General features: G+C 41.6%; 1 protein-coding gene and 1 non-coding gene across 4 annotated transcripts in view; both read right to left on the bottom strand.

Annotated features, from left to right (window-relative positions):
- Positions 1-18,211: 18,211 nt before the first annotated feature.
- Positions 18,212-27,614, bottom strand: part of PRELID2 (PRELI domain containing 2) — a 64,748-nt gene continuing 55,345 nt past the window's right edge. For all 3 annotated transcript variants that reach the window (XM_047731163.1, XM_047731166.1, XM_047731165.1), the window contains 2 exons: positions 22,481-22,550; positions 18,212-18,432 (listed from right to left, as the gene is read on the bottom strand). In XM_047731163.1, the coding sequence (XP_047587119.1) occupies positions 22,491-22,550 (60 nt within the window). In that variant the 3' untranslated portion in view covers positions 18,212-18,432; positions 22,481-22,490. The remainder of the gene's footprint in view (positions 18,433-22,480; positions 22,551-27,614) is intronic.
- Positions 21,190-21,379, bottom strand: LOC125101484 (U2 spliceosomal RNA). Its single transcript, XR_007127880.1, has one exon. It is a non-coding gene; the product is annotated as a U2 spliceosomal RNA (small nuclear RNA).

Here is a 27,614-nt window from a genome sequence, read left to right on the forward strand (position 1 = left end):
ATTTATACATCATACACATATGTGGAACTATAAACCAGTATAGCCATTCTATATAACAATCTGGCACTACTTAGTTAATCAAATTAAACATATGTACACTGTTAAAGAAAATCTTCACTGGACACTCATTAAAAATGTCAAGGAAGACTTAAAAACTATTGCAATAGGGAAGAGAGACTGAACTCAAATCTTCTGAAATGAAAGGCAGGGGAATTAAATGCTGGGGTGAGCTAATGGAAAACTGCTGGAGAACATTCACAGTAAGGTCGGTCCATGTGACCAAAACATCTAGTCCGATAACCGTCACTTTTCAGAGTTAGGCTCCTCTCCTCCCTGGGATATGGAGACTATATCCTTCCTTGATTACATTTCATAGTTCCTTAAGAAATACATATCTGGGGGGTGGACATTTATAACACACTTGCAAGCTTTCGGAAGTAAATATACTGAGAAAAGAAAAGTCAGGGACTTATAATCAGGAGGAAACTTCTCTGAAGTTTAGTAAAGCTGAAGGGGATATTAAGGCAGTCTTAGACAACATCCACTGGCAACTTCACTCCTGATGATGGAAACATGGAAAGATGAGAGAGCTAGAAAGTGGGGGGGGGGGGGGGGGGGGGGGGGGACAGGCAAGTAGATATGTACTCATATGTCCACTATAGGTTGTACTCAGGATCAAGGAGTTGGAGCCCCTGGATAGGTCAAATGTGGTGGGTACACATTATGGAGATGATATGTAATTCCTCACCAAATCCCTTTGGCCTAATTTTTTCATCAGCTGTAGATTTTTACCCTGACAGGATCCTACCCTACTACGTGTCTATCAACTTTGCAAAGTTAGGCTTTCTCCCAGACAGTGGGACCTTGGTCCTCCCATACACATTGTACACTGGCTCTTAAGGCTTCTGTCTGCAAGTGACTTATGTCTCAGCCAGCAGTGTTCCACTGGCCAAACTAATTCACTTGGTCATGCCCAGTTGCAATGAATGAAAGGAAAATTCAATCCTACCATACACACAAAAGGTAGAGAGCATGTAATATTTAATGAGTCGCACTAACACTAGCATGCTGTCAAAATGCCAAACTTAAAGATGGTTTTGACTGTTCACAAGAGACATAAAGATCCATGGTAAAGAATCACTGGTGATTTTACGGAGGCATGAATTTGAATCATGCATGTTAATGAGATGAAGATGGTTGGAGAGAGCACCAAAGCAAGTTTCATCTTGAAGAATGAACCAAGGTAACTGCCCAACATCCACATCATGTCCTATCAAACTGCAACTTCACTGTTCTCTGTTGTTGCAAATGCACTCATTCTTATAAAATAAACAAGTTCCACCAGGGGAAATTATCTGCTATAAATTTGAGGACTATCAGAGTTCTTGGGACATTTAGTTTTGAACATCAGGGTCCATTCACCGATTCATAGGTCGCATCTATTGATCATGGCAAATGTTCATATCAACCACTGTTCTCAGTCACAGCACCTCTCAATTTGTAAGATTCAGAGTAACTAAGATGTATACCAACTGGAATTCAATGAGTCCAATGTATGAGACATAGTCATACATCAAAGTGGTTTGGGAACTGTGGACTTCTTTACCCCAAGCTGTTAGTGTGACACAGGAAAGGGCAACAGATGTGGAGCAGAGATTCACTAGCTGAATAATCTTGGGCATGATACTGACCCATTTTCAGCCTCAGCATCATTATCAGAAAATGAGGCTATACTCCAGCAGATCATTTCCCTCTTCCTTGCCTCATTTTGTTCCTTGTACTCCTCACTCCTATTAAAATTATGCTATGAGAAACTCAAATTAGGAAAGAGTAAAGTTTATTTGTCTCCATTCTGAAGAATCTAAATACCCAGTGTCCTTCTTTAAAGAGACCAGGTCCTAAGGAGCTACTTTGCACCTTTCAGCAGGGACCAGATTAGAGGACTCACGCCCTGATACCATAAGGGAACCAGAACGCTGATCTTCACAGAAGGAGATCAAAGAAACTAGAAGCCTCTGAATGATCTCTTAGCGTAGACCAAAAGGCGGTTCAGTGAGGAAAGTAAAAACCTCTCATACATCACCTTCTGCATTTTTCATACCTGAATGCCAATCTGGACATTTCATGAAAAACCAATGGTTACAATAATAACTGTTATCACCATAGGCAGCTGAAATCAGTAGGTTTTCAAATCATTATGACCTCAAGGATTATAGTGTATGTCAGCCTAGAATTCCTCAGAGACCATCTGGGTTGGGGCAGATTTGAAGTCCTTTAATTTGCTGGATCAAGAACCATTACTTACAGTTTTCATGCCCTAGACCCTCTTCCCATCTGTTTTATCGGGGACTCTCTCAGTCTTGAGGAATGAGTTATTCACACAAGCACAGCCATGCCAGTTAGAGAAAATGTTTCCAACTAAAATAAGCTGGGAGAGTTCTTCTGGGTCACTTGGGGAAGAGCTGTCCAACAGAATTTTCTGGGTTGATGAGCATGACCTGTATCTATGCTGTACTACACAGTAAAGAGCCAATAGCCAGAGACAGCTGTTGAGCACCTGAAACGTGGATAAAGTCACTGAGAAATCTACCTTTTGATTTTATATCATCTTAATTTAAATTTGAATTTAAATAGTCACATGAGGCTAGGGGCTACTGTATTGAATAGTGCAGATTAAAGAGAAGGTTTTTGACCCACAGACCTCCCAGTGTCCAAGAACAGCCTTTAGAAGACACACAAGTTGACCTAAAACTGTGTATGAAATGTCAACTATGCAAGACAATACTATTTATCTTCCAATAATACATAGTTATTCTAGATTAAGTATTAAAGAAATTAGGGTGGGTATCTACAGCAGTGCGGATGAGAGGTGAAGGTGAAAATAAAATAACATAAAATAAAATAAAATAAAAATAAGAGCATGGATCTGCACAGACTAAAAATGATAATGGAGCAAGAGCTGAAGAGTATAATAACTCAACTCTTTGTGCCCAAGATACAAAAAGAAAGAAAAAATTGTCTGTACGGGTATTTTTCAAGGTCAGACTTAGCTTTCATCAAATTCTCAAAGAGGTGCAAGATTCCACCAATATGTCAAGAATCTCTGAGCTAGGGGTGAAAAACCTCAGAACAGAGGGATGGAAATAGAATGTGGGTTAAATAATATAATAGACAATTTTTATCTGACAGAGTTGGGATTGGCAATTGGCTAGTTAACCAAAAAAGTGAGAAATTTTATCTTAAAGTGAGAAGATATAAAAAAATAGTACTCGTAAAATATTTTTATTTCAATTTATAATAAATGAAAATACATGTATTTGCCTTTACCAGTCTTCTGGTGTGGAGCCAAGGACTTTTCTTTGTGAATGAGTGCACTGACTAGATTTCTACATTATATTTCTTCCATAAATCAAAACCATAAAACATTTTTTGGTTTCCATTGAGTTTCTCTAAATAGAGCAAGAACATAAAGACACTTCTGAAGCAATCTAAGTGTGGAATCCTTCTAGACTTTCACAATTTTGCCAAAATGTAATAGCTATCTAACCTTCATGTAATTCAAAACCAATGATTTTCACTGTAACTTAATGACTCTTTCCAAAGCAAGAAATTGGATTTCATAAAAATACCCTCTCTCTCTTCTTTCAAATGCCAACAGATGTGGTAGGCAAAATAACTGCCACCCAAAGATGTCCATGCTCTAATCCTTAGACTCTAAGAATACCTTACTTTGCAGGACAAAAGGAACTTTGGAAATGAGATCTTGAAACAGGGAGATCATGCTAGATTATTTGGTGAGCCCAACGTAAGCATAACGGTCTTGTGAAAGAGAAGGATGGAGAACCAGACAGAAATCTGAAAACATTATGCTACTGGCTGAAGATGGAGAAAGGAGCCAGTCACAAGTCAAGGAATGAGGATGGCATCTAGAAGCTAGAAAGGAAAGGGAACAAATTCCCCCTTAGAGTCTCAGGAAGAAACACAGCATCTTGACTCTAGTCCAGTAAAACCCATTTCAGACTGACCCCCAGTAAGACAATAAATTTATACTGTTTTAAGCCTCCAGGTTTGTCCTTATCTATTAAAGCGGCAATACCAATACACAGTTTACAGAACTGTTAATTAAATGATTATAAATGAGCATAAACTGATTTAGGATGCAAACGACCCTTGCAAAACATGTAATACAATGAGTGAGACCAGAAGTGGACAAACATGAGTGAGGAACACCAGCAAAGATTATTCAAGATGATATGGGCATCAATTAGCATGTTCTATGGGAAAATGGTGAGCATTCAGCAATCCAGCCAACCAAGCTCTTAATCCTCAGAGAGAGTATCTATTTACTGGCTCCTTTTGAAGTGGTCATTATTTGTCAAGCACTGTGCTAATCACTTTACAACCATTCTGTAAATATACACTAATCTCAATTATTTTTCACCAGTGAGAAAGCTTAAATTCAGACTTGAAATGATTTGCCTCAGACCTCACAGCTAGTAAATGGCAGAATTACTAGCCAACACTTGCTCTGTGATCCATCTGATTCAAAAGCATAGGCTCTTAAAGGCCCTTCCAAACTGGAGTTTCTACAATTCCCAGATGCTAACTCAAACACCCCATTTTATAGATGACAAAATTGCAATTAGTCTAACTAATTCTAGCTCTATCACCATAGTAGTCAAGGTCATAGCAAGAAAGAGAATAACCAAACATGACAATCTGAAAGGAGGTGTATAAAGGACTTCTCACAAAACATGTTTTACACACACTCAGAAACACATCAAGCGAGGGGCACCTGGGCGGCTCACTCCGTTAAGCGTCGTACTCTTGGTCTGGGCTCAGGTCACAATCTCACGGTTGTGGGATCAAGCCCGGTGTCGGTGTCGGGCTGTGGGCTCAGCAGGGAGTCCGCCTGAGCGTCCCACTCCCTCTGGGCCCCTGTGCTCCCAGCTCCCCTCTCCCACCATTCTTTCAAGAAAGGAAGGGAGGGATCAAAATGGAGTTTACTCCATCTCAAGGAAAGAGGGCAAATAAGATCACATGACAAGGATGAGACACAGTGTAAGTAATAGTTTGTAATCAGGAAATATAAATCATGAGCTACAGAGACATTTTCTTTGATGTATCTAGCATTACACAGCATTACTATGAAATTTCTTTTTTTTTTTTAAGATTTTATTTATTTATTTGACAGAGAGAGAGAGATCACAAGTAGGCAGAGAGGCAAGCAGAGAGGGGTTGGGGGGAAGCAGGCTCCCTGCTGAGCAGAGAGCCCGATGAGGGACTCTCTCCCAGGACCCTGGGATCATGACCTGAGCTGAGGGCAGAGGCTTAACCCACTGAGCCACCCAGGCGCCCTACTATGAAATTTCGTTTGAGTTTTGATAAATATGTGGCCAGACAAGGACTACAGTTCGGCCACCTCCTCCCTGTGTCACTTAACCCACAGTTAGCCTTTGAGTCCTCATCTGTAAAACATCTCCTACCGTCTTCACAGGGTTGCTTCAAAATTAAATGAGATAATGGATATGGAAGTGCTTAGTAAATAAACCAAAATGTCCCCTACTGATAAGAGAGATGAAGATCAGTATAACCAACTATATCATGAGATGAAAGCAGTTTACTAAGGGCTCCCTCTGGAGTAAAATTTTAGCTCATCAGAAAAATGCTGGGTTTTGTTTAAAACCGTGTTGATGTTACAGGCTTGTCACCCAGGACCTCCCATCACTGCCTCTGATGTCTGAGAAATGCAAATTAAGTAGCATTTTAAAAGAAAGCAAGATGACAAATTGAAGTCCAGACAGGTTCCTTTGCAATTACAACCTAACACTGCAACTGGTTCTTGCTAAAATGCTTTCATTAAATCCAACTGCTCAATGCCCTTTTGCCGTGTACGGTTTTCAACTGTTGCTATACAGTCACACATGCATTATAAAATTAATATGCCAAAATCATAGGCACTTTGGCCTTTAAGTTTTACTCAAATTCTTTAAAGTATAAACAATATAGTGATGACTGGGCTGCCCAGACCTCTTTTCTGAGGGAAGTGTTTTTGTTTGAATGTGTAAATTAGTGAGTCAGAATGGACGCTAAGTGAATTGTGAAAAGGACTATCTTAGTTTTAGATCTCTCATACTCCTGAGCAAAATATTTGCTAACTAAGCACTAGAAAGGAGAGGGTGGCAGGTGGACAAGCAACTGATGCAAAGAGGCAATTCATAAAATATATGTAAGTGATCAATAATAATATTTTTTGAAAAAACAAAAACACCTTCAACTATAAGCTCCATGACAACTTGGGCTTTGTTTGGTCAACTGTTCTATCTCCACAGCCTCCCACAGACACTTAGTATTTGCTGACAGGATAAATGAGCTTCCCTGGTGTTCAAATAAGTACAAAATAAAACTGTAGTTAAATCATCATTATTTATCTAACAGATAACCAAAATTTATTTTGTTTTTCATGATGAAACCTGATGTTGACACGACACAGAAAGAGCAAGTGTCAGTATGACTCTATTTTGGAAATTATTTGGGAGGTGGAGAGAGAGAAAAGAAAATGAATGAGAGAGAAAGAAGGGAAAATGTAGAGACTGGGGGTCTTTAAATTCATCTATTCCAGCTGCCTCATTTTGCAAATGACAATGTCACTCATTTGGTCAAGATGGGACCGGCTCCTGGCCTCAAGAAGCTTATAGTCAAACGGTGGAGATAGACACTGAACAAAGTTATTGCAAGGAGAAATGCAAAGTGCTATCGAGGAGTGTAAGACACCCAGCCTAGAGTGCAGTGAGGATAGTTTCCTGCAAGTGACACTTCAGTGAAGACTTAAAAGAAAGATGAACTTAAGTAGAGAAAGGAGCCCAAAGGCTTTGGACTTTAAAGAGTGAAGTCATGGTACAACTAAAACTCTTAGACATTATATTTGAAACAAAATAAGATGACTAAGAAAAGTGGAGCAAAGAAGGCAGCCTATCTAAGGAACTTGAGATCCAAAGAACAACACTGCAGTGAGTTTGCTGGGTTTTCATTTTGCTTCATATATGCGAGACTGAGTTCTGGAGAGGCCAGCAACCTAGAAATGCCTCTTTTCTGAGAAAAATATAACATTCTGCTCTCTCTCAGCGAAGGACCAGGAAAGGAGCCACCCAGCAAGATAGAAAACATTTAGAAGACAGTCACTGTACTCCATGCTGTAAAAAATACTATGGCTTCTACCCCAACCCATGCCAGCAAAGGCCAAGTGAGGAGCCCAGACTTCTACTGTCACTGGACTTTAACAGAGGTTCACAATCCCCCTGCCAGGGAGATGTGAGAGAAGACTGAATAGGGAGCTGGGACTTTCATTCCCACCAAGTGGTAATGAAAACCCCCTCCATCCCCTCAGTGGAGACCATGTGAGGGGCCTGAACTTCTACCTCTACCTGGCAGGAAGGAGCTATTCCCCTCCCTCTCCGCAGAGGTGGTGTCAGGGGAGACCCAGTGGAGAGTCAGAGTATACAACAATACCACAGTAACAGTGGAGACCAGGTGGGGAGCAGTAATGAGGTACTCTCATCCCTCCTAGCTAAGAAGGTATCAGTGGGGACTAGCAGAGAGCCAGAATCCCCAAACCCACCACACTGTAACAGGGAAGGTCTCCCCATCCCACAGATGTCTATGGAGACTAGGCAGGGAACTTTTACCCCATGTACCAGTTAATAAAGCAGTACCCACCCTTTCCCCTGCTGGAGTGGTATCACAACAAGCCAGCTAAAACAGACTGTCTAAACAAGATCCAACATCTCATAATGTAATACTCCAAATGCCAGAATTCAGTCAAAAATCATTCTTCACATCACAAACCAGAGAGATCTCCGAACAAAAGCAAAAAATAATCAGTAGATGCCAACACCAATATGAAAGAGACATTAGAATAATCTGGCAAGTATTTTTGAGTAATCATAAATGTGCTTCAGTGAACAGTTACAAAGATGTATGACACAAATAACAAAATAGTCTACAAAAAGAAAGGAAGATTAGAAAGAAGAACCAATTAGAAATTTTAGAACTGTAAAAATAATAATCAAAGTAAAAAGCTCCATGGATGAGGTCAAAAGGAGAATGGAGGACACAAGAAGAACAACAACAAAAACAACAATGTGTAAACTGAAAGACACAGCAATACAAATTACTCTATCTGAACAACAGAGAAAAAATGAAGTGAAGAAACAAAAATAAACAGAGCTTCAGGAACCTATGTGGCAATAACAAAACATCTAACATTCCTGTCATCATAGTTCCAGAGGAGAGGAGAGAGAGACTGGGAAGTACTAAAAAGAGTACCTGAAGAAATGACTGAAAACTTTACAAATTTGACAAAAGACATAAATCGACAGGTTGAAGAAATTAAGCAAACACCAAACAGATTAAACCCAAAGAAATCCACATCAAAACACAATGCAGCCAAACTTTATAAAATTAAAGGCAAAAAGAAAAAAAAAATTGAAAACAGTGGGAGGGAAATGACAACTATAATAGAAAAATAGTGATTTTTCTCCCATCAAAAGCCACAGATGCCATAGAAAGTGGCACAAACATATTTCAAGTGCTAGAAGAACTGTCAATCCTGAATCCTGTCTATCTGATGAAAATATCCTTAAGGAATTAAGTGGAAATCAAGACGTTTTCAGATGATGAAAACTTGAAAAACTTTGTTTCTAGCAATTCTATCCTAAAAGAATGGCTAAAGTAGTTCTCTAAACAGAAAAACAATGATAAAAGAAGAAAATTCAAGATATCAGGAAGGAAGAAAGAATACAGAAAATAAAATATGGGTAAATGCAGTAAACTTTCCTTCTCTACTGAGTCTTTTAAATTATAGCTGTTGGTTAAGCAAAAAGCTGTAACACGGTCTGATATGGTTCTCACCACATGTAGAAGAAATATTTCATTCAGGCAATTAACTATAAACATGAAGAGGCAGGAATGTAAAGGGAGGTAAGGTTTCTACACTTCACTCAAACTGGTAAAATGATGACACCAGTAGTCTGTAATAAGACACACACACACACACACACACACACATCCAAGGAAGGAAAACAAAAACAGAACAAAGGAAAACAAAAACAGAACAAACAGAAATCAATTAATAAACTCGAAGACTTAAGCCCTAACATAGCAATAATTACATTAAGTGTAAATGGTCTAAATCACTAATTAAAAGCCAGAAATTGGCATAGTGCTTTAAAAAACATGGCCAAACTGTATGCAAGAAACTCACTTCAAATCTAACCATACAGGCAAATTAAAAGAAAAATAATTGAAAAAGATATTAACATACAAATATTAATAAAAACAAATATAGGAATTCTTATTAAAGGCACTCTAGCTAGAGGAAACTTCGGGGCAATTAAAAATACCAGGGATGGAGAGAAAAGGGATAGAGAGAGAGAAAAGAGAGAAAAGGGTTAAGCCAAAATGAAGATACCTCAAACTTAAATGTGTACGTACTAAACAAAGAGCTGCCAAATATGTGAAGCAAAAATCAATAGAAATCAAATGTGAAGCAGACAAATCTACAGTTGTAGATGGAGACCTCAATATCTTTCTCTCAACAATTTATAACACAAGACAGAAGATATGTATATAAAAGAATTTGAAACTAACATCAACCAACAGGATCCAATCAATATTTGTAGAATGCTACACCCAAAAGCAGAATATCCATTCTTTTTCAAGTGTCCATGAAACATATATGAAGACAGATTATATATCCTGGGCCAGAAAAGAAGACTCACCACATTTAAAGAAATAAAATTATACAGGTGTGTTCTCCAACCAGAGTGGAATCAAAATGAAATCAATAGCAGAAAGACAGCTGGAAAATCTCCAAACAATTGGAAACTAAACAACACACTCCTAAATAATCCATGGGTAGAAGATATCTCAAGGGATATTTTAAAAATACACTGAATGGAATAAAAATGAAAATATACCATATCAAATTTTGTGGAACACAGTTAAAGCAGTGGTAGGAGGGAAATTTATAGCACTAAATATATACATTAAAAAAGTTAAAAGGTCTGAAAACAATAATCTAACCCCCCCACCTGAAGACCTAGAAAAAGAACAGAAAAATAAACCCAAATCAAGCAGAAGGCAGAAATAATAAAAAGCAGAAATCCATAAAACACACCAGTAAAGCAATAGAGAAAATCAATGAAATGGAAAGCTCGTTCTTTGAAAAGATCAATAAAACTGATAAACACCTAGTAACTGACAAAGGAAAAGAGAAGACACAAATTACTAGTATCAAGAATAAAACAGAGCTTATCATTAAAAACCGAGCCGACATCAACAAGTTAAAATGAAAATACTATAAACAATCCTACACATGTAAATTTGAAAATTTAGATAAAATGGACCAATTCCTCAAAAAACACGAACTACCACAACTCACCCCAAATGAAATAGGACATTTGTTAAATTCCCTCCAACTATTAAAGAAATACCACATTTGTGATTAAAAATCTCCCTTGAACAGAAAGCTTAAGCTCTAGACGGCTTCACTGGAGAATTCTAGCAGACATTTAAAGAACACCAACTCAACACAATCTCTTCCAGAGACTGGAGTGTTCACTATGTGCCAGGCACTATTCCAACAGCTTTTACATGTCTTGAGCTCATTTAATCCTTTGGATAACCCTAAAAAATAGGCCCTATTATTACTCCCTCCCATACGAACAAACAAAGCCCTGAGAATTTACATACGCACCTCGGGTATAACATAACCAGGACTCCAATTTAGGTTTCTAGGATGTATCTGGACAAATCAATGCTCAGATTTCTTGTATATTAATCCTCATCTATCACCCAATAGATAGTCAAAATTCACTTTTTCAAAGGAAAACTCAGAGCTGGCCAGGACATGTTCTTTCAACAAGAAACTTGGGATACTACCATAGTTGGCATTCTCAATAGAAATGTGTTTTGTAAACAAAAGTAAAGGTTACTCCTGCTGGCAACTGCCATACAATTCCCATCTAGATGACAGTTAAAACATATCTGAGAGAATACAACCAGAAGAGAGGTTTATTATTGGAAATGGTTAAAAGCTTCACTATAGGAGAACCAGCCGCACCACTATAATTACAAGAACCAAGAATCAAAACACTGCTTCATTAATTTTTTTCCTTGTGTTTGTTATTTGACCCCATCAAAACTAATTATACCCCTTCCCATGGATTTTTAACGAGCACTGTAGACAGAGTGCTTAGAAAAGCTGTGGTATACAGGTATATCTGAACTACCTCCATTCAGGAAAACACGGTATGTCAAAAACATTATACTGACAACCAAAATTTTCCCAACTAGTGTTTTCTCTTAACAAAAGAAGAAATATGACTACCTCCTAATAGATGAGAGAAAAATAAACTATAACAAATACTCTTCATGCTTACGTACCTCCCTCTCAACAACAAGAAGTCGTGCATTAATTTAACCCTCAAAATAATCCGTGATGCCCCTGATGGCAAGGCCCACCAAAGTTTACAGGATATTTGCCCCATTTTGTATCACAAGATATTGGCAGGGGAGGGCCATGCTGCTGGGATGCAAGGCTGCCTCTGAGGGACATGGGAATTCTGGGAGTTCTGGGGACTGGGGTGGGCTACATCAGGGTTTCCCAAACTTTTCCAGAGAGGAACCTGACTCCCACTAGCAGAATAGGGCCCTGGAACCTTTGGGATATGCTACCTGCCAAGTGTTTGCAGCAGGCTGAAGGACGGGTGATGGCCACTCTTAGTATTTTCAACAGATTCAACCTCCTATCACACCTGCCATGTTCTAGGCAGCATGCTAAGCAGCGCTCCAAGCAAAAGGACTTGAGGGCTTCTGCTTTTTCCTAAATTAAGGTTCCATTCCAATCTTACAGTCTACAAAGTTAGACGTTTAATATAAAAACAAGGTTTGCCACAAATCTTTGAGAAAAAGGAATGCTTTAAGAGGAGCATTCTGCTCATTATACCTTCATGGTAGATGGCTTCATCCACCCCTCATGGAGTTGGCTATATATTCCCAAGGGTACAAATACTCTGTTTTGGAAATTGCAGGTGACACTCCTCAGGTAGATGTTTCTGAAGCAGATCAGGGGGAAATAAATGCCTACCTGACCCTCTACTCTTCCCCAATTCTTCTCTGCAAAATCCTTGCCTTAGTAAGGCCCCAAAACATTGTTAGCACTTATTTTTTCCAGGAGAAATAGTTCTCATAGCACTTGACAGAACAATTAACACCTAAGGAAACAAGTTATAAAGCTAGCTTCTGACTTCGCACATACAAAAAGACTACTTTCCATACTGGAATAGTTCCAACTGTAATCTGATGCTTCGTTTAATCCAATTTAAAACTGTAATTAAAAATTGTAGCCATGCAGTGTCTCAAATGTGCCTCCAAGTTTTCCAAAGTCTTTAGATCCAATCATGAAGACCAGGAGAAAGCTGCACTAAACTTTTTCTCTTTGTCTATGAATACATACAGAGAAATGCAGACATGAGCTGAGGCTCAAATGGTCACCCTAGGTTTCCTCATGGTCACCCTAACCTACTCAATGACAGGTATAACCTCGATAGGTTTTCTTCCTTTCTCCTCCCTCTCCTGGCCCCATACCCTGTTTCCAGCGACAGAGACTAGACTCTGGGGTAATTCATTTGTTAAATTCTTTCTAGGCATTTTACATAAGCCTCCTGTCCTTTTTTTTTTTTTTTTTTTGACAGATTGGCAAGAATGACTTTAGTTTTTGAAGAGATTAATGACTACATCCCGAAACACAAATAACAGAAGCTTCAGCCCAGAAAGTAATTTCCCCTAAACCTCTAAAGAAAATCGACAACACGGTCATTTCCAAGTTGGCGCAATTGATGGACCTGTGAATTCAGGGGGACATCTAAACTCACAATAAGAAAACAAAAACATACAAGTGAACAGTTCATATTTTCTCCTTCATCGTCGGATCTAAAAGTTCAGCCTGGCACCAACACAAAGAAGGAATGATTCCATCAGCAGCCTAACAGATGGCAGGCACAAAATGGTTGTAACCTTCTCCAAGAAGGCTGGCGAATAGCTCCGTGGAGTTTAATTTACCAGGATGGGGGCTGCTGTTTTCTGCCCAGCACCTCCTGCACAGCAGGCCGGGCCACAGCCTGGAGAACTGCCTCCTAGGGTCCAGCAGTGCAAGCTCACAGGTTAACCCTTCGTGACGAGCAAGGATCTTGAGTTACTACAGCAGCCTTCTTCTGCATTGGATTCTGTTCCAACAAATGCAACTCAAACTTTTGATCATAACAAAGCCAAGTGCGCATGGTAGAGTATTTTGGGGATCGTTTTCTTCCACTAGTATTTAAAGACACGGGAGCACTTTTTTCTTGGAAAGTAAATTACATTTTTTGGAAGGCCTAGAGGGAAAATTCACCAGGAGTAGGGCAAGGGGAAGGTCTCATATTGCCAACTCCCTCCTCCAGCTAGCTACTTAAGGGTTCCCACTTAGGGAAAAACAGACATTATTTCTGAAGGTGGTAGGAATTTCCACCCATGGCTTCCGGATCAGCTGGGGAGTTTTACACAATCCTGATGCCAGGGCCACCACCTAGAATCTCTGGGGCTGGGACAAAAGCATCAGTGTGTTTTAAAGCTACTCAAGGGGTTACGGTCCGCCAACAAGGTATGCAAGAAATACTGCATTTAAAATTTTAAATATTGCTATTTGTATATTTCTAGAAATTGTTACAATAAGTTAATATAATTTCTATTCCTAGCCCCCATCACACTGGGCTTCTCAATGTTAGGATTCCACCTCTCTACCCGCCCCAATCTCTCCAATGCTTGTGTGAAGGTTCTCTGGAGTTCACAGGATTAATCCACACTAGTTAGCATGCCCCACCCAGACATCAGGGAACTACTACCCTGCAGCCTTGAATCCAGGAATCCCCTTGAGGCAAGCTGTGATAGAACAGTCTGAAAGTAGAAGGTGTTTATGCCTGAATACCCCATACCCGGCAAGCACTATGCAGTGGGATATACTATGTGGCTCAGATGAGGAGGTGGTCTCATGCAGGGCAGCTCCACTCTTCTACCTATAAGGACCACCCTAGAGAGAACTGGTTACCTTCCAAAAGGTACGATGTGTGCCTCTAACTCAGGCAGGACCATCCACAATGGTGCAATCTGCCAGTGAGGCTTCAGGGCCACCACGCTATATATTTATGTGTTTGATCTCTTCGCTGCATGTCCTGGGCTGATTTTTTTCGGCATCCTTTAAATGAGCAAATATTGTTTGATTTATTCAGGAGATCCGTGCATTGGGTCTTACCATCAACTGGTGCCCACCCTGCCATCTGTCTGTAGACCGTCAGTGCAGGCCTCCTAGAAACCCCTGGATCAAGTCCAAACAGAAGATAAAGGCTGCCTTTTTCCTGAACACCGTAGGTGCTCCATAAATGCTGGCTGAACCAAGGATTCTACCCCTAAAGGTACTCGACTCTAATAAAAGAAAAGCATCGACAGAACTGGGACAGGGCATTTTGGAAACCAGGCAGAGAAAGCCACTCAAATTCATCCAAGTGAAAAGCAGGCCAGTGAAAGGATCTCATGAAGTCTCATGGAAACACAGTACAGAAAACAGAGCTGAGCCCCACAACTCAAAAAGCAGCGGCCACGTCTCCCTCTCTCTCTGGGGGTCATTTGACTTCCCGCTGCTGCCTGTCTGTGTGGGCTTCGTTTCTTCTCTCTCGGCCCACCCTGGACCTTTCCCCATGAGCACATGGCCCCCTCAGATCACCCAGTAAAAGGAGCCTCTGCTTATTTCTGGGAGAAAGTTTACTGGCTTATCTCAGGGCTCACCTGGGAGAAAGTTCACTGGCTCACCATATGGTCAGTGTAACACCCGCATCTGGAACTGTTGTGAAGGACGAGGATCATCACAACCAACGACAAACACAAGCTCTGCTGGGTGACGTGATACCCCCAGAAACTAACGATCATGCAGTATCAGTCGTAACACCCTTATTTCAGAATGTCCACGGGACTGAATTTCAGAGCTATCCAACTAACGGACAGCTCCAAATCACAGTAACACTGAATCAAAAAGACTTTTATCCTGCACAAAAACGTGCCCTGAGAAATGTTCATTTGAATTTAATTTACTTACGTTTCACATTATGCAACTGTACATATAAAACCATGAACACAGTTCGGGAAGACAGTGGCTTCTAGACCAAAAGACGTCATTTGTAGCAACATCTCACCGACCTTGAGGTCAAAGGTTTGACAAGTGTACTTGGGCAATCAGGAAGTTATAGGAAAATAGCAAAATACCGTCACCAGGTCAATGCAGCAACGTTCGTTCATTTTACTGTTCTCAGGAAAGCCCCTCAAAGCCTGTTTAGTGTTACTTGAGATGTACAGTTTGCAGGGACATGAGTTCCCAACTCCAGACAGAACGGAAGGAAGTTTCCTAACTGAAGGTTCCAGACTAAAGGAACTGCTTAGAGCTCGACGGGCAGAGCCGTCCGGTGGAGGGGCTTTAACAAACTCAAAGAGGGTCTGAAACAATGAAAAACATAAAGGATGACCTTAAAATTTTTTCATTATTTTTTAGTAGATTGTTCACAAAAGCAGGGAAATGTATACTGAGAGTTACAATGTCAATGGTTCAAATAAAGCAAAGAAGAGGTTTAACTTCAAAAACAGCCTTGACTGGTCTGCACTATGTACCCTCCAATGTCTGACAAATGGGATATCATTACCACACATATACTGCTTATAAAATACACAAAGCGATTTATATAAAAAGAATACAGCACCTTTTTTTATCCACATATGATTGAAACCATAAAAGCCCCTTCGTGGTAAAAGCACCACCATCACGTACGGATAGCCTCAGTCAGCTTATCTCTGCATTAAGAACTTTATATTGTGTCCTGAGCGGTCAATTCTATCGATCAGTGGACCCAAATGACTGCCTTTTTACATGCTAGGAGACACAGAGGGCAACACCACAGCCCCTGAAATCAATGTTTCTCAAAACAAGGTCTGTGGAACAGCACGACTGAATCTCCTGGTGAATTTGCTTTACAACATAGATCCCCCAGACCCCGATGAAATTTCATGAATCACAATTTCCAGGGGACGGCCCGGGAACCTACAGTTGAGCACTCCTCCCCGAGAATTTCTGGTACAAGCAGAAGTGTGGGAATCACTCTACAAAATCACTGCCTTGAAGGGTAGGCTCAGGGGCACTGGGGTGGCTCAGTCAGTTAAGAGTCTGGCTCCAGGCAATTAGGGCAAAATTCAGCCTTCACTCTCTCTAGTTCTAACAAAAATTCTTTTTTTTTTTTTTAAGATTTTAATTTATTTATTTGTCAGAAAGAGAGAGAGAGAAAGCACACAAGCAGGCAGAGAGGCAGGCAGAGGCAGAGAGAGAGGCAGGCTCCCTGCTGAGCAAGGAACCCGACGCAGGACTCGATCCCAGGACCCTGGGATCATGACCTGAGCCGAAGGCAGCGGCTTAACCCACTGAGCCACCCAGGCGTCCCTCTAACACAAATTCTTGCTACAAAGATCCTTCCCTACTTCAGAAGTGTTGAGAAAGAAATCAGATAATGTCTGAAGATCACCGAGAATTCACTAGAGCGTTCTCATCCCTAGTGGTCTACTGGAACCACCCAGGGAGCTTTAAAAGATAGAGAGGCTGGTTCCACTGAACAGTCTACCCACGCCCCACAGAGATTCTGCTGTATTGCTCTGGGGCATAACGGGGGTGGGGGGGTGGGGGTAAAGCTCCCCAGGTGGTTCTAATGAACACCCAAGGCTGAGAACTCCTGCCTTCAGAGGATGCAGTTTTTGAGTACGAAGCATTAAGTTCATTCCAATGTCAACCTCCAAATACGGACTTCTAACCTCTCACCCTTGTGATAATTTACATCACCTTTTGTGTTTTGAAATGGGCTATTATTCCAAAAGCCTACCAAAATGCCATTTACAAACTGGAAAAGGAAGTCAAAGTGTGTTCTGGTTCCTACCACTCCTTGTCCCTGCAACACACCTGAAGAATGAAAAAAATGAGGAGAATTATCCTAAGGGACAAAACTCAAGCAGCACAAACAGCTCACACACATTAAGAAGAAACTCACACTGGCAGGCTTATATGAAGTAATTTTTAAAAGTGCTTTGAAATTCATCACTACACTAAGTGAAAAATTTTCAAATAGTTAAAAAAAAAAAGAACAATTTCCCCTGGTCTTCCCAGTAATGGCCCAATTTTTATCTTAAGCAGATAAATTCCAAATTATTGCCTCTCTTCAAGTGTTCTGTTAGGTAGTGTGTATTTATATTTTGGTTTCCAATCATGGGAAATGCAAACTACCGTCACCTAATTTTCAAACAGTGACACTACCTTACAATACATCTGAAAAGCACATTTTCAAAATGGTTTCACTAATAACAACTTCTGTTTACAAGACTTCTCCTAGGCAAGAGACAGCATGCTGCACTTGATAAACGTGACCTCAGATCGGTCCCACAATCACACGAAGTTAATCCTGTAACCCGTTGTACAATTAAAAAGAGTGAGCTTCAGAAAGATTGGAAATTATGTACATGATCGATCACTGAGCTAGTGGGTGGCAACACTTGCACTCAAATCCAGGTCTCTCAGATTCCCACACCTGGGCTCTTCGCACTGAACTATGCCCCCTGTCCTTCCGTGCTTAACCATCACGAGACAGAGACATCTGCGCCCAGTTCTCCCGACTTGCCAGTGAAACACAGAGAGGCTAACAAGCTGCTCCACCCCTCACAATGCCAAAGCTACACCCTGCCTCCCCGCTCTCCATGCCATGTTCTTCCAGAAGACCAAATCACACAGCTGATATGTTACATTACAGAAGCTATACTGATGGGCCTTAGGTAGTACTTATGGATAGAACATTACTCTAAATATGGCTTAGCTTGAACACAGGCCTGGTACATTCTTTTCTGTTGTAGGCCACCTAAGCATCAGGTATCAGCTTCAACTCCTTTATCTGTCCCAAAACCTTCTCATGCATCCTATGAGCAATGATGCTGATAAACGTAGGCAAAAGTGCCACTCGCCAGGCCTCTGGCCTGTCCTTGGTGTCCCTGACACCGTCACTGGGCAATCAGCAGGACATCCTGAAGAAGGGCAGACGTCACCTTCTATGGGTTTTTTCCTTTATTTGTAAATCATAAAGACACTGTGCCATAAAAATCCACCTAGAAGGTCTCCAGTCCAAGAGCTTCACACCCTGGCAGGAAGGTCTCCTCTTCTTTAAGCTGCTGACACTGTTTCCTTAAGCCTGTTTTTGGAAAACTGCATCAGTGATGGGTTCTGGCCAAGAAGTGATTCTCGAGCAAAGGTAGCACTACACAGGTCCCCTGCAAGAGAAAAACAGGCATTATCACCTAATAAACATGTCTCGCCAATCGATACTTACTTGCCTCTTTTCTGAAGCAACTCTTAAAATAAGTCACTTGAATGCTATCACTATGGATAATTCTTGAAGAAACTGCATTTCTGCCTCCTAATGATCTTCGAACAAAGCTAGCACCTTATTTTATTCAGTCCGGCGACCAAAGGAGCTGGTTCAAAGGGAGTTAAGACAGAGCTAAAACTGAAGGCTTAATCATTCCAGTGTGAAAGAACTCTGCTGTGTTGTCAGCCCTCAGCAAGCCCAGTCTCCCGGCTACCGGCGGCAAGAACAAACACACGTCAGGGCTATCTGTTTTATTCAGAAATGACAGGAAATCAAAAATCTATCAAACGGACATGTCAGCAACACCACCACAAGTATACTGGTTAGTGAGACTTATGCACCTCCATTTTGGCTCGTGACAAAACCACCTTCTAATAAGCTTTCTAATTTTCAAATGCCCACGAAGATATAAGGCCAGAGAGTTCTGGGGAAGATCTTGAGGAATGGGCACCATATACAAGGTGGTCACAGTCTATATGAGTTTAAATTACACAAATCTGAAATGCGGTATGATATTTAAAAAGGAAATAATGCCTTCTTATGCACATTCATCCAAATCCCACAGAATGGTTTTCTTTTCTTTCTTTCTTTTTTTTTTTTTTTTTAATTAAGAACTACAAAATTCCCAAACTGGCAAACTGAGTCCACTGTACACAGCACCTAGACCCCAGCCACATGGCTGGGCTGCTTTATCTGATTAACAAAATGCCTACTTTTCTACTCCCTTATGCACATGCACTGGAACTTCACAAGCAATGGTAATATGACTGTTGCTATTTTAACTTCACTGTTGTGACAATTTCAATGCTTTCTTAGGCCTCAAAATAAAATCATCCGAGTGGTGAGGTTAGAGCTAATACAGAGAAAATAAACTATCACAGTATTAACTCTGAAATACTGGTAAGATATGGTCAAATACTATATTAAAAAGGCTAACCAAACACACAAGGCTCCTTGATCTTAACTTAGGAAGGGGCATGCTCAAGCGTAGGGGACAGTAAAGCTTTTCCGTAAAGGACCATACAGAAACTATTTTAAACCTTGTGGGAGGGGAGTTCTCTGTCACAGCTATTTACTCCAGTGTTGTAGCCATAACGAAGCCAGTGACATAGCTGTGTTCCAATAAAACTTTATTTATAAAAGCAGAGAGCAGGTAGGATTTGGCCTGAGGGCAAAAACTGACTGACCCTTCCTCTACAGCCTTAGACCTGATAGCTAGCCCCCTCCTTTAAAGGTGACATTTAATTGCTCATAAAAACAACCACTCTTCCATTTTCCACAGAGCCAATTTTGAGAAAAGACGTTTCATTAAAACAGGCATATTTCAAGCTTGCAAAAACTATGTAATAATAGCCAAGAAAAAAAAGGGAAGCAATGAGCTGGCAAAAACAAGGCAGCAACAACAAAGCTGTAAAATGTTCTATATCATCTTTGGTACCATGCTTACGTAACTATGTATTTGTCAAAACTCACCAAACCGTACACTTAAAAATTGGTCAATTTAATTGTACATAAATAATACTTCAATAAAGTGGATATTGACAAAATGCTTAAAGCCTCAGCAACAGGCTCTAATCTAGATTAGATTTATGTTGTAAGGATATATATGAATATATCTATATATATCCTTTACTTCACATTTGCCTCCCTGGGTCATAAATTAAGAGAGCTTGAATTATGTAAATCCTTCAAAACCTCTGTTGCATTATATGCCCTGAAAATAACTGTCCCACATTACACTCCTGGCAGTCCCCACACCTCAACCACTTCACCTGAAAGAGGAGAGTCAGTTGCTTTTAGAAACAATGCAAAGCCCCAAGTTCATGGCTTAGCTTTCAACCACCGTAAAACCAAAACAAACAGAAAGCCCAAGAACATCGGTAATTTATGACAATAGGTGAGGCTTGCTGAACTTTCTCATTTCACTTAAAACCAAAAACACAAGTTGGTGTGAGTGTCATCTCTGTTCTTATAAGTTGTCTTTCCTCCAAGGTGGAGCATGTCACCATATAAGCAGGAAAAAAGAAGTTAAACAGGATGTGGCTGAGATGCTAAAATCAGGGAAAAGCCACACAAGAAAATCATTCCTCTGATTAATCTAAAGGCAATAAAATACATGATGACAATTTTGAAAACCCCAGCTATTAGCTTCCTCAGGGCCCTTGTATTTTATCTGTCTTCACTCAGGGCCAAGACCTCATTTAAAGCAACTGTTCTCAAACTGTGGGCCCTGGACCAGCAGCAGCATCACCATCACCTGGGAACCCGCTGGAAATACAGATCCTCGGACAGCACCCCAGACCTACTGACTCAGCGACTCTGAGGGGGGGGACCCACCAATCTACATTGAACAAATCCTCCAGATGACTGTGATATTCACGGACATTCCAAATCATTAATTTGAAGTTTGACAATCAATGTATACTTGTAAGTGGAGTCCCATCACATTCTCTCATTTAACTTGGAGCTGACCTTAGACCTCACCCTTTGGAATAAGATGGGATCCACGCTCAAGTACATGAGCTCTAGAGCTACTTGGTGAGTCTCACAAAAATGCCTCAAATTTTTTTTTTTTTTTTTCAAAGAACAGAGCAGATATAGGAACACAGCAATTTTTTTTTTAAGTTCTTTTTTTGGTACAACAGTTAATTCCACCCGAGGGGGCGGCACCATTCCTGGAAGTACTGCAATACCAGGTAGATGCGTGGAGTGGACGGAGCAGCTCCTATTCCAACTCCTAATTCCAAAAATCCATTTAATATAATGTCCTCGGATAGAGGACGTATCAGATATTAAACTGATAAGAACAGGTATTACACTTGGTCTTGGCCAAAAGGCCAAGAAGCAATGAAACACAGCATTTTTAGATTGCATTTCAGTATTTTTGAGCACCTGCCATGTGCCATGTTTGTGCTAAATGAAATTATCTTACTTAGCCTCCCCAGTCATGCATAAATCCATTCACAGGCCAGGCTAGCATGCATTCAATGCCAAAGAACTTGTATATAAATGTTCACTTTGCTTCTTCTTTGGTTAACTGTCCTCAAACTTTACTGTGTATCACAAGTATAGTCTAAGGTTGCTTATACAAAACCATGTATACTATAGTAAGCCAACATAAGGAAATCTGAGGTAACGATGAATTACCCACGACGATGTCTGCTTAACTCCAAGGTTTTACCTTCTCACGTGTTAAAAATCCAAGTCCAATAGATTTGGTCAGAAGCAAATCCATTACACTCATTTATTTTAGGCTCTGCTTCTCTCTAAAATAATGTTGTTCTGTCCTTTCCATTATGGACACCATTTTCCTTCATGTAGACAATAAAAACTTAAAGGAAAAAAAATTAAGTGATTCTAAACCTGCTTCCCAGGTTTAGATGTGGCAAGTGCCGATCCACCAGCCTCTACACACGGCACCCTCCCATAGACCTGAGAGTGTCCTCTAGATGTCAGAATCCTTCTCTATAGTATTTCAGGCAGCCACTCCCAACCAGTGGAAGGATTTATGGCCAATAAAACAGATTTATTTCACTGGCCAATCAAAGCATGCCCCTTTCTTACTTCTCTTCCTGCTTCAAATACAGCTTTTAATGCCCTCCTTTCATTGTTCCCAGAACAATACAATTAAGCTTCAGTTAATCCTAAACCACAGTCTACAAATCGAGGGCACCCTGAGGGTCTCAATCATGCTGGATTGTGCTGAGCAGTTTGAACAATTTGAATGCAGTTGTAACCCAGCACGTGGCACCATGCTGCTCCAAAAATCAAAGAAGTAAGTAAATGACGGTCCTGAAGAGATCAGGAAACACCTGTGAGGCCGTATCCTCCACCCGTAACTGGGAAGTGTACGGGGGAGTAGCCCAGGGAGGTTGATGCATTATAACAGGACTTAAAAGCATGAAAACATGGCTGGAGTAAATAATCCTGATTTTGCTTGTGGTACTCACTGATGATTCTTTATTCGGCTAACGGGGCACCACACTGCTCCTTCAGCAGCATCTCCATTATTCTAATTCCCTAGAGAGAGAAGAAAGAACCATCAGAACGCCACAGTTCGTGGACAAGCACTTTTACATTCATCGTGACCCTTTCCCTTCAAGGAATCCAGTCGGGGCCCTATTCTCATTTCAGAAAAGTAAGCTCATAGTCACACCTTACATTTCTACAATATTTTTCTCACCAAAGTCACATACATTTTCTCTACATGGGCTCAGAATTAATCAAAGGAAACGGGTACAGGGGTTTAGAATTTCCATTTTAAACTTAAGAAAACAGGCCAAGAGAAGGTAAGTCATTTCTTGAAAGTGGCCCGCTCAGTGGCACTGCCAGAGCTAAATCATAACAGCAATAACAAGTATTTATCGAGCACTTACAAACGCGCTATGCTGGCTGCCCAGGTTTTCGTGAGCATGGTCCTGGGCAGTGGGTGCAGGGTGCACCACGGAGATCCTCCAGCACCTGGGCACCCCTTCCCCACCTGCCAGCACTGGAGGCACAGCCACCCTCACCCAAAGGTGAGCTGCCTTACCTGAGGTCATCAACCCCTCTCCAGGGGCAGCCCACATCCAAGGACTGGTAGATACAGAGGTCTATAGGCCCTGGTCCCTTCCCTCAACTCCAGACAACTGGGAAGGATACCCCACGTCTGGAGGTCCTCATGGAAGCAGGTGAAACCTTCACAGTAACATTACCCAGTTTAAAGCCCCTCCTGCCTGAAACCTGTTTCCCCCGCTCCCTCGCAAGGGCTGTTCCCAGAGGCTCTCTCCAGTCACCCTCTGCACCAAAGTCTCCATCTCTGAGTCTGTGTCCCAAGAGCCAGCCTGGTTTGATACACACAAAGCCCCTGAACAAGTACTATTCTTACTCCCATTTTACAGATGAGGAAACAGTAACTCCAAGAGGTTTAAACAATGTCCCCCAAATCATGTATCTGTTGAGTAATAATGCAAGGAAAGAACAGAGCCATTCTATTCTGGCTTCAAAGGTTCCCTGACCCTTCTCACAAGCTCCGTCCATGACTGCACATCCCGACCTTCCATGCACCCACCTTGCCAGTCAAATCTGCCCTGGAGGAAAGAGGAAAGCAGATATTCCCTCCTTCCTCGTTCAAGAACAAGTTCTGCAGACCAGGGCACAAACCTTCACAGAGAAAGACAACATGATGATATAATTATGAACAAGAGTTTTAAGGAAGTCAGAGCTGGATGTGGAGAGATCTGGTATCTGGGAATGGGAGACACCATTCTCAGGGACTAGAAAGCAGTCTACAGGGAACAGGAATGATCTAAGCTAACCACAAACACAGATCCCGGGACCACACACAGGAAGACTTTGATTTAACAGGACTCAAGCAGGCCTCAGAGTTGTGCACCGTTAGCCAGCACCCAGGGGATTCCCGTGATCAGGCAGGTCTGGGAAACACTGAGGGAGCTTCAAGAGAAAGTCTGGGGCTTCCTACTAGGGGTTTATTCTCTGCCACAGCAAGCGGGTGAGCCTCTAGAAAAGACCATAAAATATATTTAGTGCTAAAGTACACCAAACAAAATGTAACACATTCTTGAGGTTTTAGATGCTCCTTCAGATTGTGGCTAGCCATCGCCACCAATACTGTCCCATCCTACATGGAAGAAGTATCGGTTAAACGATTCTGACAGAATGCTGACCAGCACAGAGTCGGGGGACACTAAAGCTGCAAACTCTAAGACCAGGAGCACTGCTGTCAGAGTCACGAGACCCGGGTTCTGGTCTGCCAAGTTATTCTGGGGGTTTTTAGCTGAGTCACTCTTTACCCAGGAGTAACTAAGATTGGAGAGCAGAGAGGACAGCCAGGCCAGAGCGGTAGTGCAGCTGCACACCAGAACTGGGAGGGGAACCCACAGATGCACCTGCGCATCCCCACGCCCTGCTGAGACTCACACCGTCAGCATTTCTAGGGCTGGGGCCTGGAACCTGCAGATTTGTAATATACCTCATGTGGCTCTGAAGCCAAACTGGCTTATTTACTAGAATCTGTGAATGGCAGCCTGACCCCACCTCAACGATTCCTCCCAGCCCTGCCAGTCTGAGAATACATTTTGGAAGATACGGTACATGCTGCCCTCTGGTCCTCTTAGAGATACTGTCCTTGCAAAGACTTAGGGGGTAAGGAGGAGAGTGGGGATGAAACCACCAGTGCAATGAAATTTAATCTCTTTCCCTAAGATTTAACCGTTCATTTCTGCTCTCATTCACTCATTAACAGATTCACTCAATAAATATGATGCACCTACTGTGTGCACTAGAGATTAAAGGGTGAACAAACAAGACACGGCCCCTGCCCACATGGAGCTTACAATCTAGTAGTTTTCATTCCCCTTGTTTCCATCTGTTTATTTCAACAAAACCTTGAACAATAATTAAATGCCTTCCTTCTATTTTCAGGAAGAATAAAAACGGCCACGTTGATTCCATTGCAACCATCTCTTTGCATAAATCTGGTGGTACGTCTTTAAAAACAGGAAAGCAAACTCCCTCCTTAGGAAGTGAGCACTGGTGAACTCTCCCCATCCGTCCAAATTAAGAATGCCACCACTTACTGAGCTGAACACTAATTGACGTAAGTGAAGACTTTGAGGTTTGCCTTGGGAATTGAAAGACGTTATTTATTGAATCAATTATGTTCACAATGTGACAGTTGATTTTTCTTTCCCTTCCCCCCCCATACCACTTTAGTCTTTTTAAGGAGAACAGTTAGAAATAGAAGGTGAAGAACAGGGGCAGAGAGAGAGAGACCTATCAAGTGAATTAAGAAAGAGAAAAAAATCTAACAGGGAGGCCAAAGCATTACTTAGTGCCTCTCTACAGTATGGAGGGACCAAATAAAGCCCAATCAATAGAGTCCTTTCAAATAAAGTTCCAATGCTTAAAACTCAACCCCTAGGAAATCAGCCTTAAAGAGGTTAATTTACACCACTTATCACACAATGATGCCTGAAATGCAGAGCAAACATTAAGTGAATCCACCTTTATAGATATGGCTTAAAAGCTTTTTGGACTGACAAACCATAAACCAGCTTGATTTTATTACTCCTTTCCCCTCTGAGATTTTTTTCTATTACAAGGCTATCTTTCTCTATGTGCCAATGTACAGATAAGTGAGGCCTCTCGCGGTCTCATTTTCCTAATACAACACTGTGCCGGCCAAGCACATCCCCACAAAAGCGTCCCAGAGCCTCACGGATTGAAAACACTTCAGAGATCCCCCCACGCTAACCGTCTCTGAGAAATAGCTGATTATTGTGGGAAACAAAAGGCCTGTCTGAAGGGGGAGCTGGAAAAAAACGGAACTACAGGCCGCTCGATCCAGACAGTGTAGTATTTATTCTCTTCTCCAACGGATGCTTCCTTAAGCCCTGACTGACCTAGGAGGTCCCACAGACAGTGATACCAGACCCTGTAAAAACTGCAAACTTCTAAAGCAGTTTTCAAAAGACACACCTATAGGACGCTCTTAAAACAAGAACTGCCCACTTAATTACCACAACGATAAAAGACCGGTGCAGAATTCGGCACACAAAAGGTACGTGATGTTGATGGATTACAAGGCTGATACACTGATTACTTTCCAATGCCAGGCTGAAAAGAGGCTGAATTTTAGCCTTACAGTTGCTGCCTGCCCAGTGGTTAGCATTCTTCAAAGGGCAGTGGAAAAGGCCAGGATAACAAGGGCGCTCCAGGGGATCAAAGAACAAAACAAGTTAGGAATAAAGAATGGAAATGGAGAAAAAAAGAAAAAGAAAAAAAAAGGGGAAACGAATGATGTGAAAAGAATTTGGCAGCAGAGATAGGACCTAAAATGGGTCCCAGAGAATCTGGATTAGCCATGAGCGGTTCACAAAGGGCAATAAATTCAAATGCTTAAATTCTCATTATAAAACCATTCACCCTTCGATAAAAACATTTATATCAGGGCACCTGGGAGGCTAGTCGGTTAAGCAGGTTAAGCGGTTAAGCGTCTGCCTTCCGCTCGGGTCATGATGCTGAGGTGCTGGGATGGAGCCCTGCACTGGGCTCCCTGCTCAGTGGGAGTCTGCTTCTCCCTCTCCCTCAGCCCCTCCCTCCTGCTTGTGTACACTCTCTCTAATAAATAAAATCTTAAAAAAAAAAGAAGAATTTACATCAAGTTGACCTCACTTCTTTTTGGTTTTTTTTTTCATTCAGTTGGTTTACACAAAAACTTTCTTTGCATCTTTTCATTTCCTCTGTGTAGAATAACAGTATGAATAAAAGAAGGATGAAAATATGTCACTCCCTGCTTAAACCCTTCCAGAGTGTCCCATTGCTCTCATAATACATGCACACTCACTATCATGGCTCCGGGAATTTTCCCACACAGCTCAGGGCCCTGCACAGACACAGGCCTGCTTCCCATTCAGGCAACATGCACAGCTCCTTTCTCTTCCACACGCTGCTCTCTCCAGCAGGAACATCCCCGAATCTACCAGTGGCCGGCTACCTCCTTGCCATTCTGAGGTCTCAACTCATCGAGCACCTCCTCAGACACTCCCAACGGCCCTACCTGAAACAGCCTGGCCACAGCCTGGATCACACAGCTGCATCCTACTCCTCTTTATAGCACTCGTCACCACAGGAAATGACTATGGTTTTTCAAATATTTTGTACTGTCAGCCATCCCCTGCCCCAACAGAAAGTAAGCTCCAGGAGATGGGAGAAACACTTGGCCAGGGGACATCATCCGTGGGGAAAAAGGGACAAATCCGCATCTAATGTTCTCATTAAAGGTAACAGAAAATGGGGAGCCTGGGTGGCTCAGTGGGTTAAAGCCTCTGCCTTCGGCTCAGGTCATGATCTCAGGGTCCTGGGATCGAGCCCTGAATCAGGCTCTCTGCTTAGCAGGGAGCCTGCTTCCTCCTCTCTCTCTGCCTGCCTCTCTGCCTACTTGTGATCTCTGTCTGTCAAATAAATAAATAAAATCTTAAAAAAAAAAAAAAGGTAACAGAAACACTGCTCAAAGCTTCTCCAGGAACATCTTATGCCCCATAAAGCATCTTCAATCTGATGTAGGTTAAGTCCTTAGGTCTT

Source organism: Lutra lutra, chromosome 5 (genome assembly GCF_902655055.1).
Source record: "Lutra lutra chromosome 5, mLutLut1.2, whole genome shotgun sequence".
Classification (NCBI taxonomy): Eukaryota; Metazoa; Chordata; class Mammalia; order Carnivora; family Mustelidae; genus Lutra; species Lutra lutra.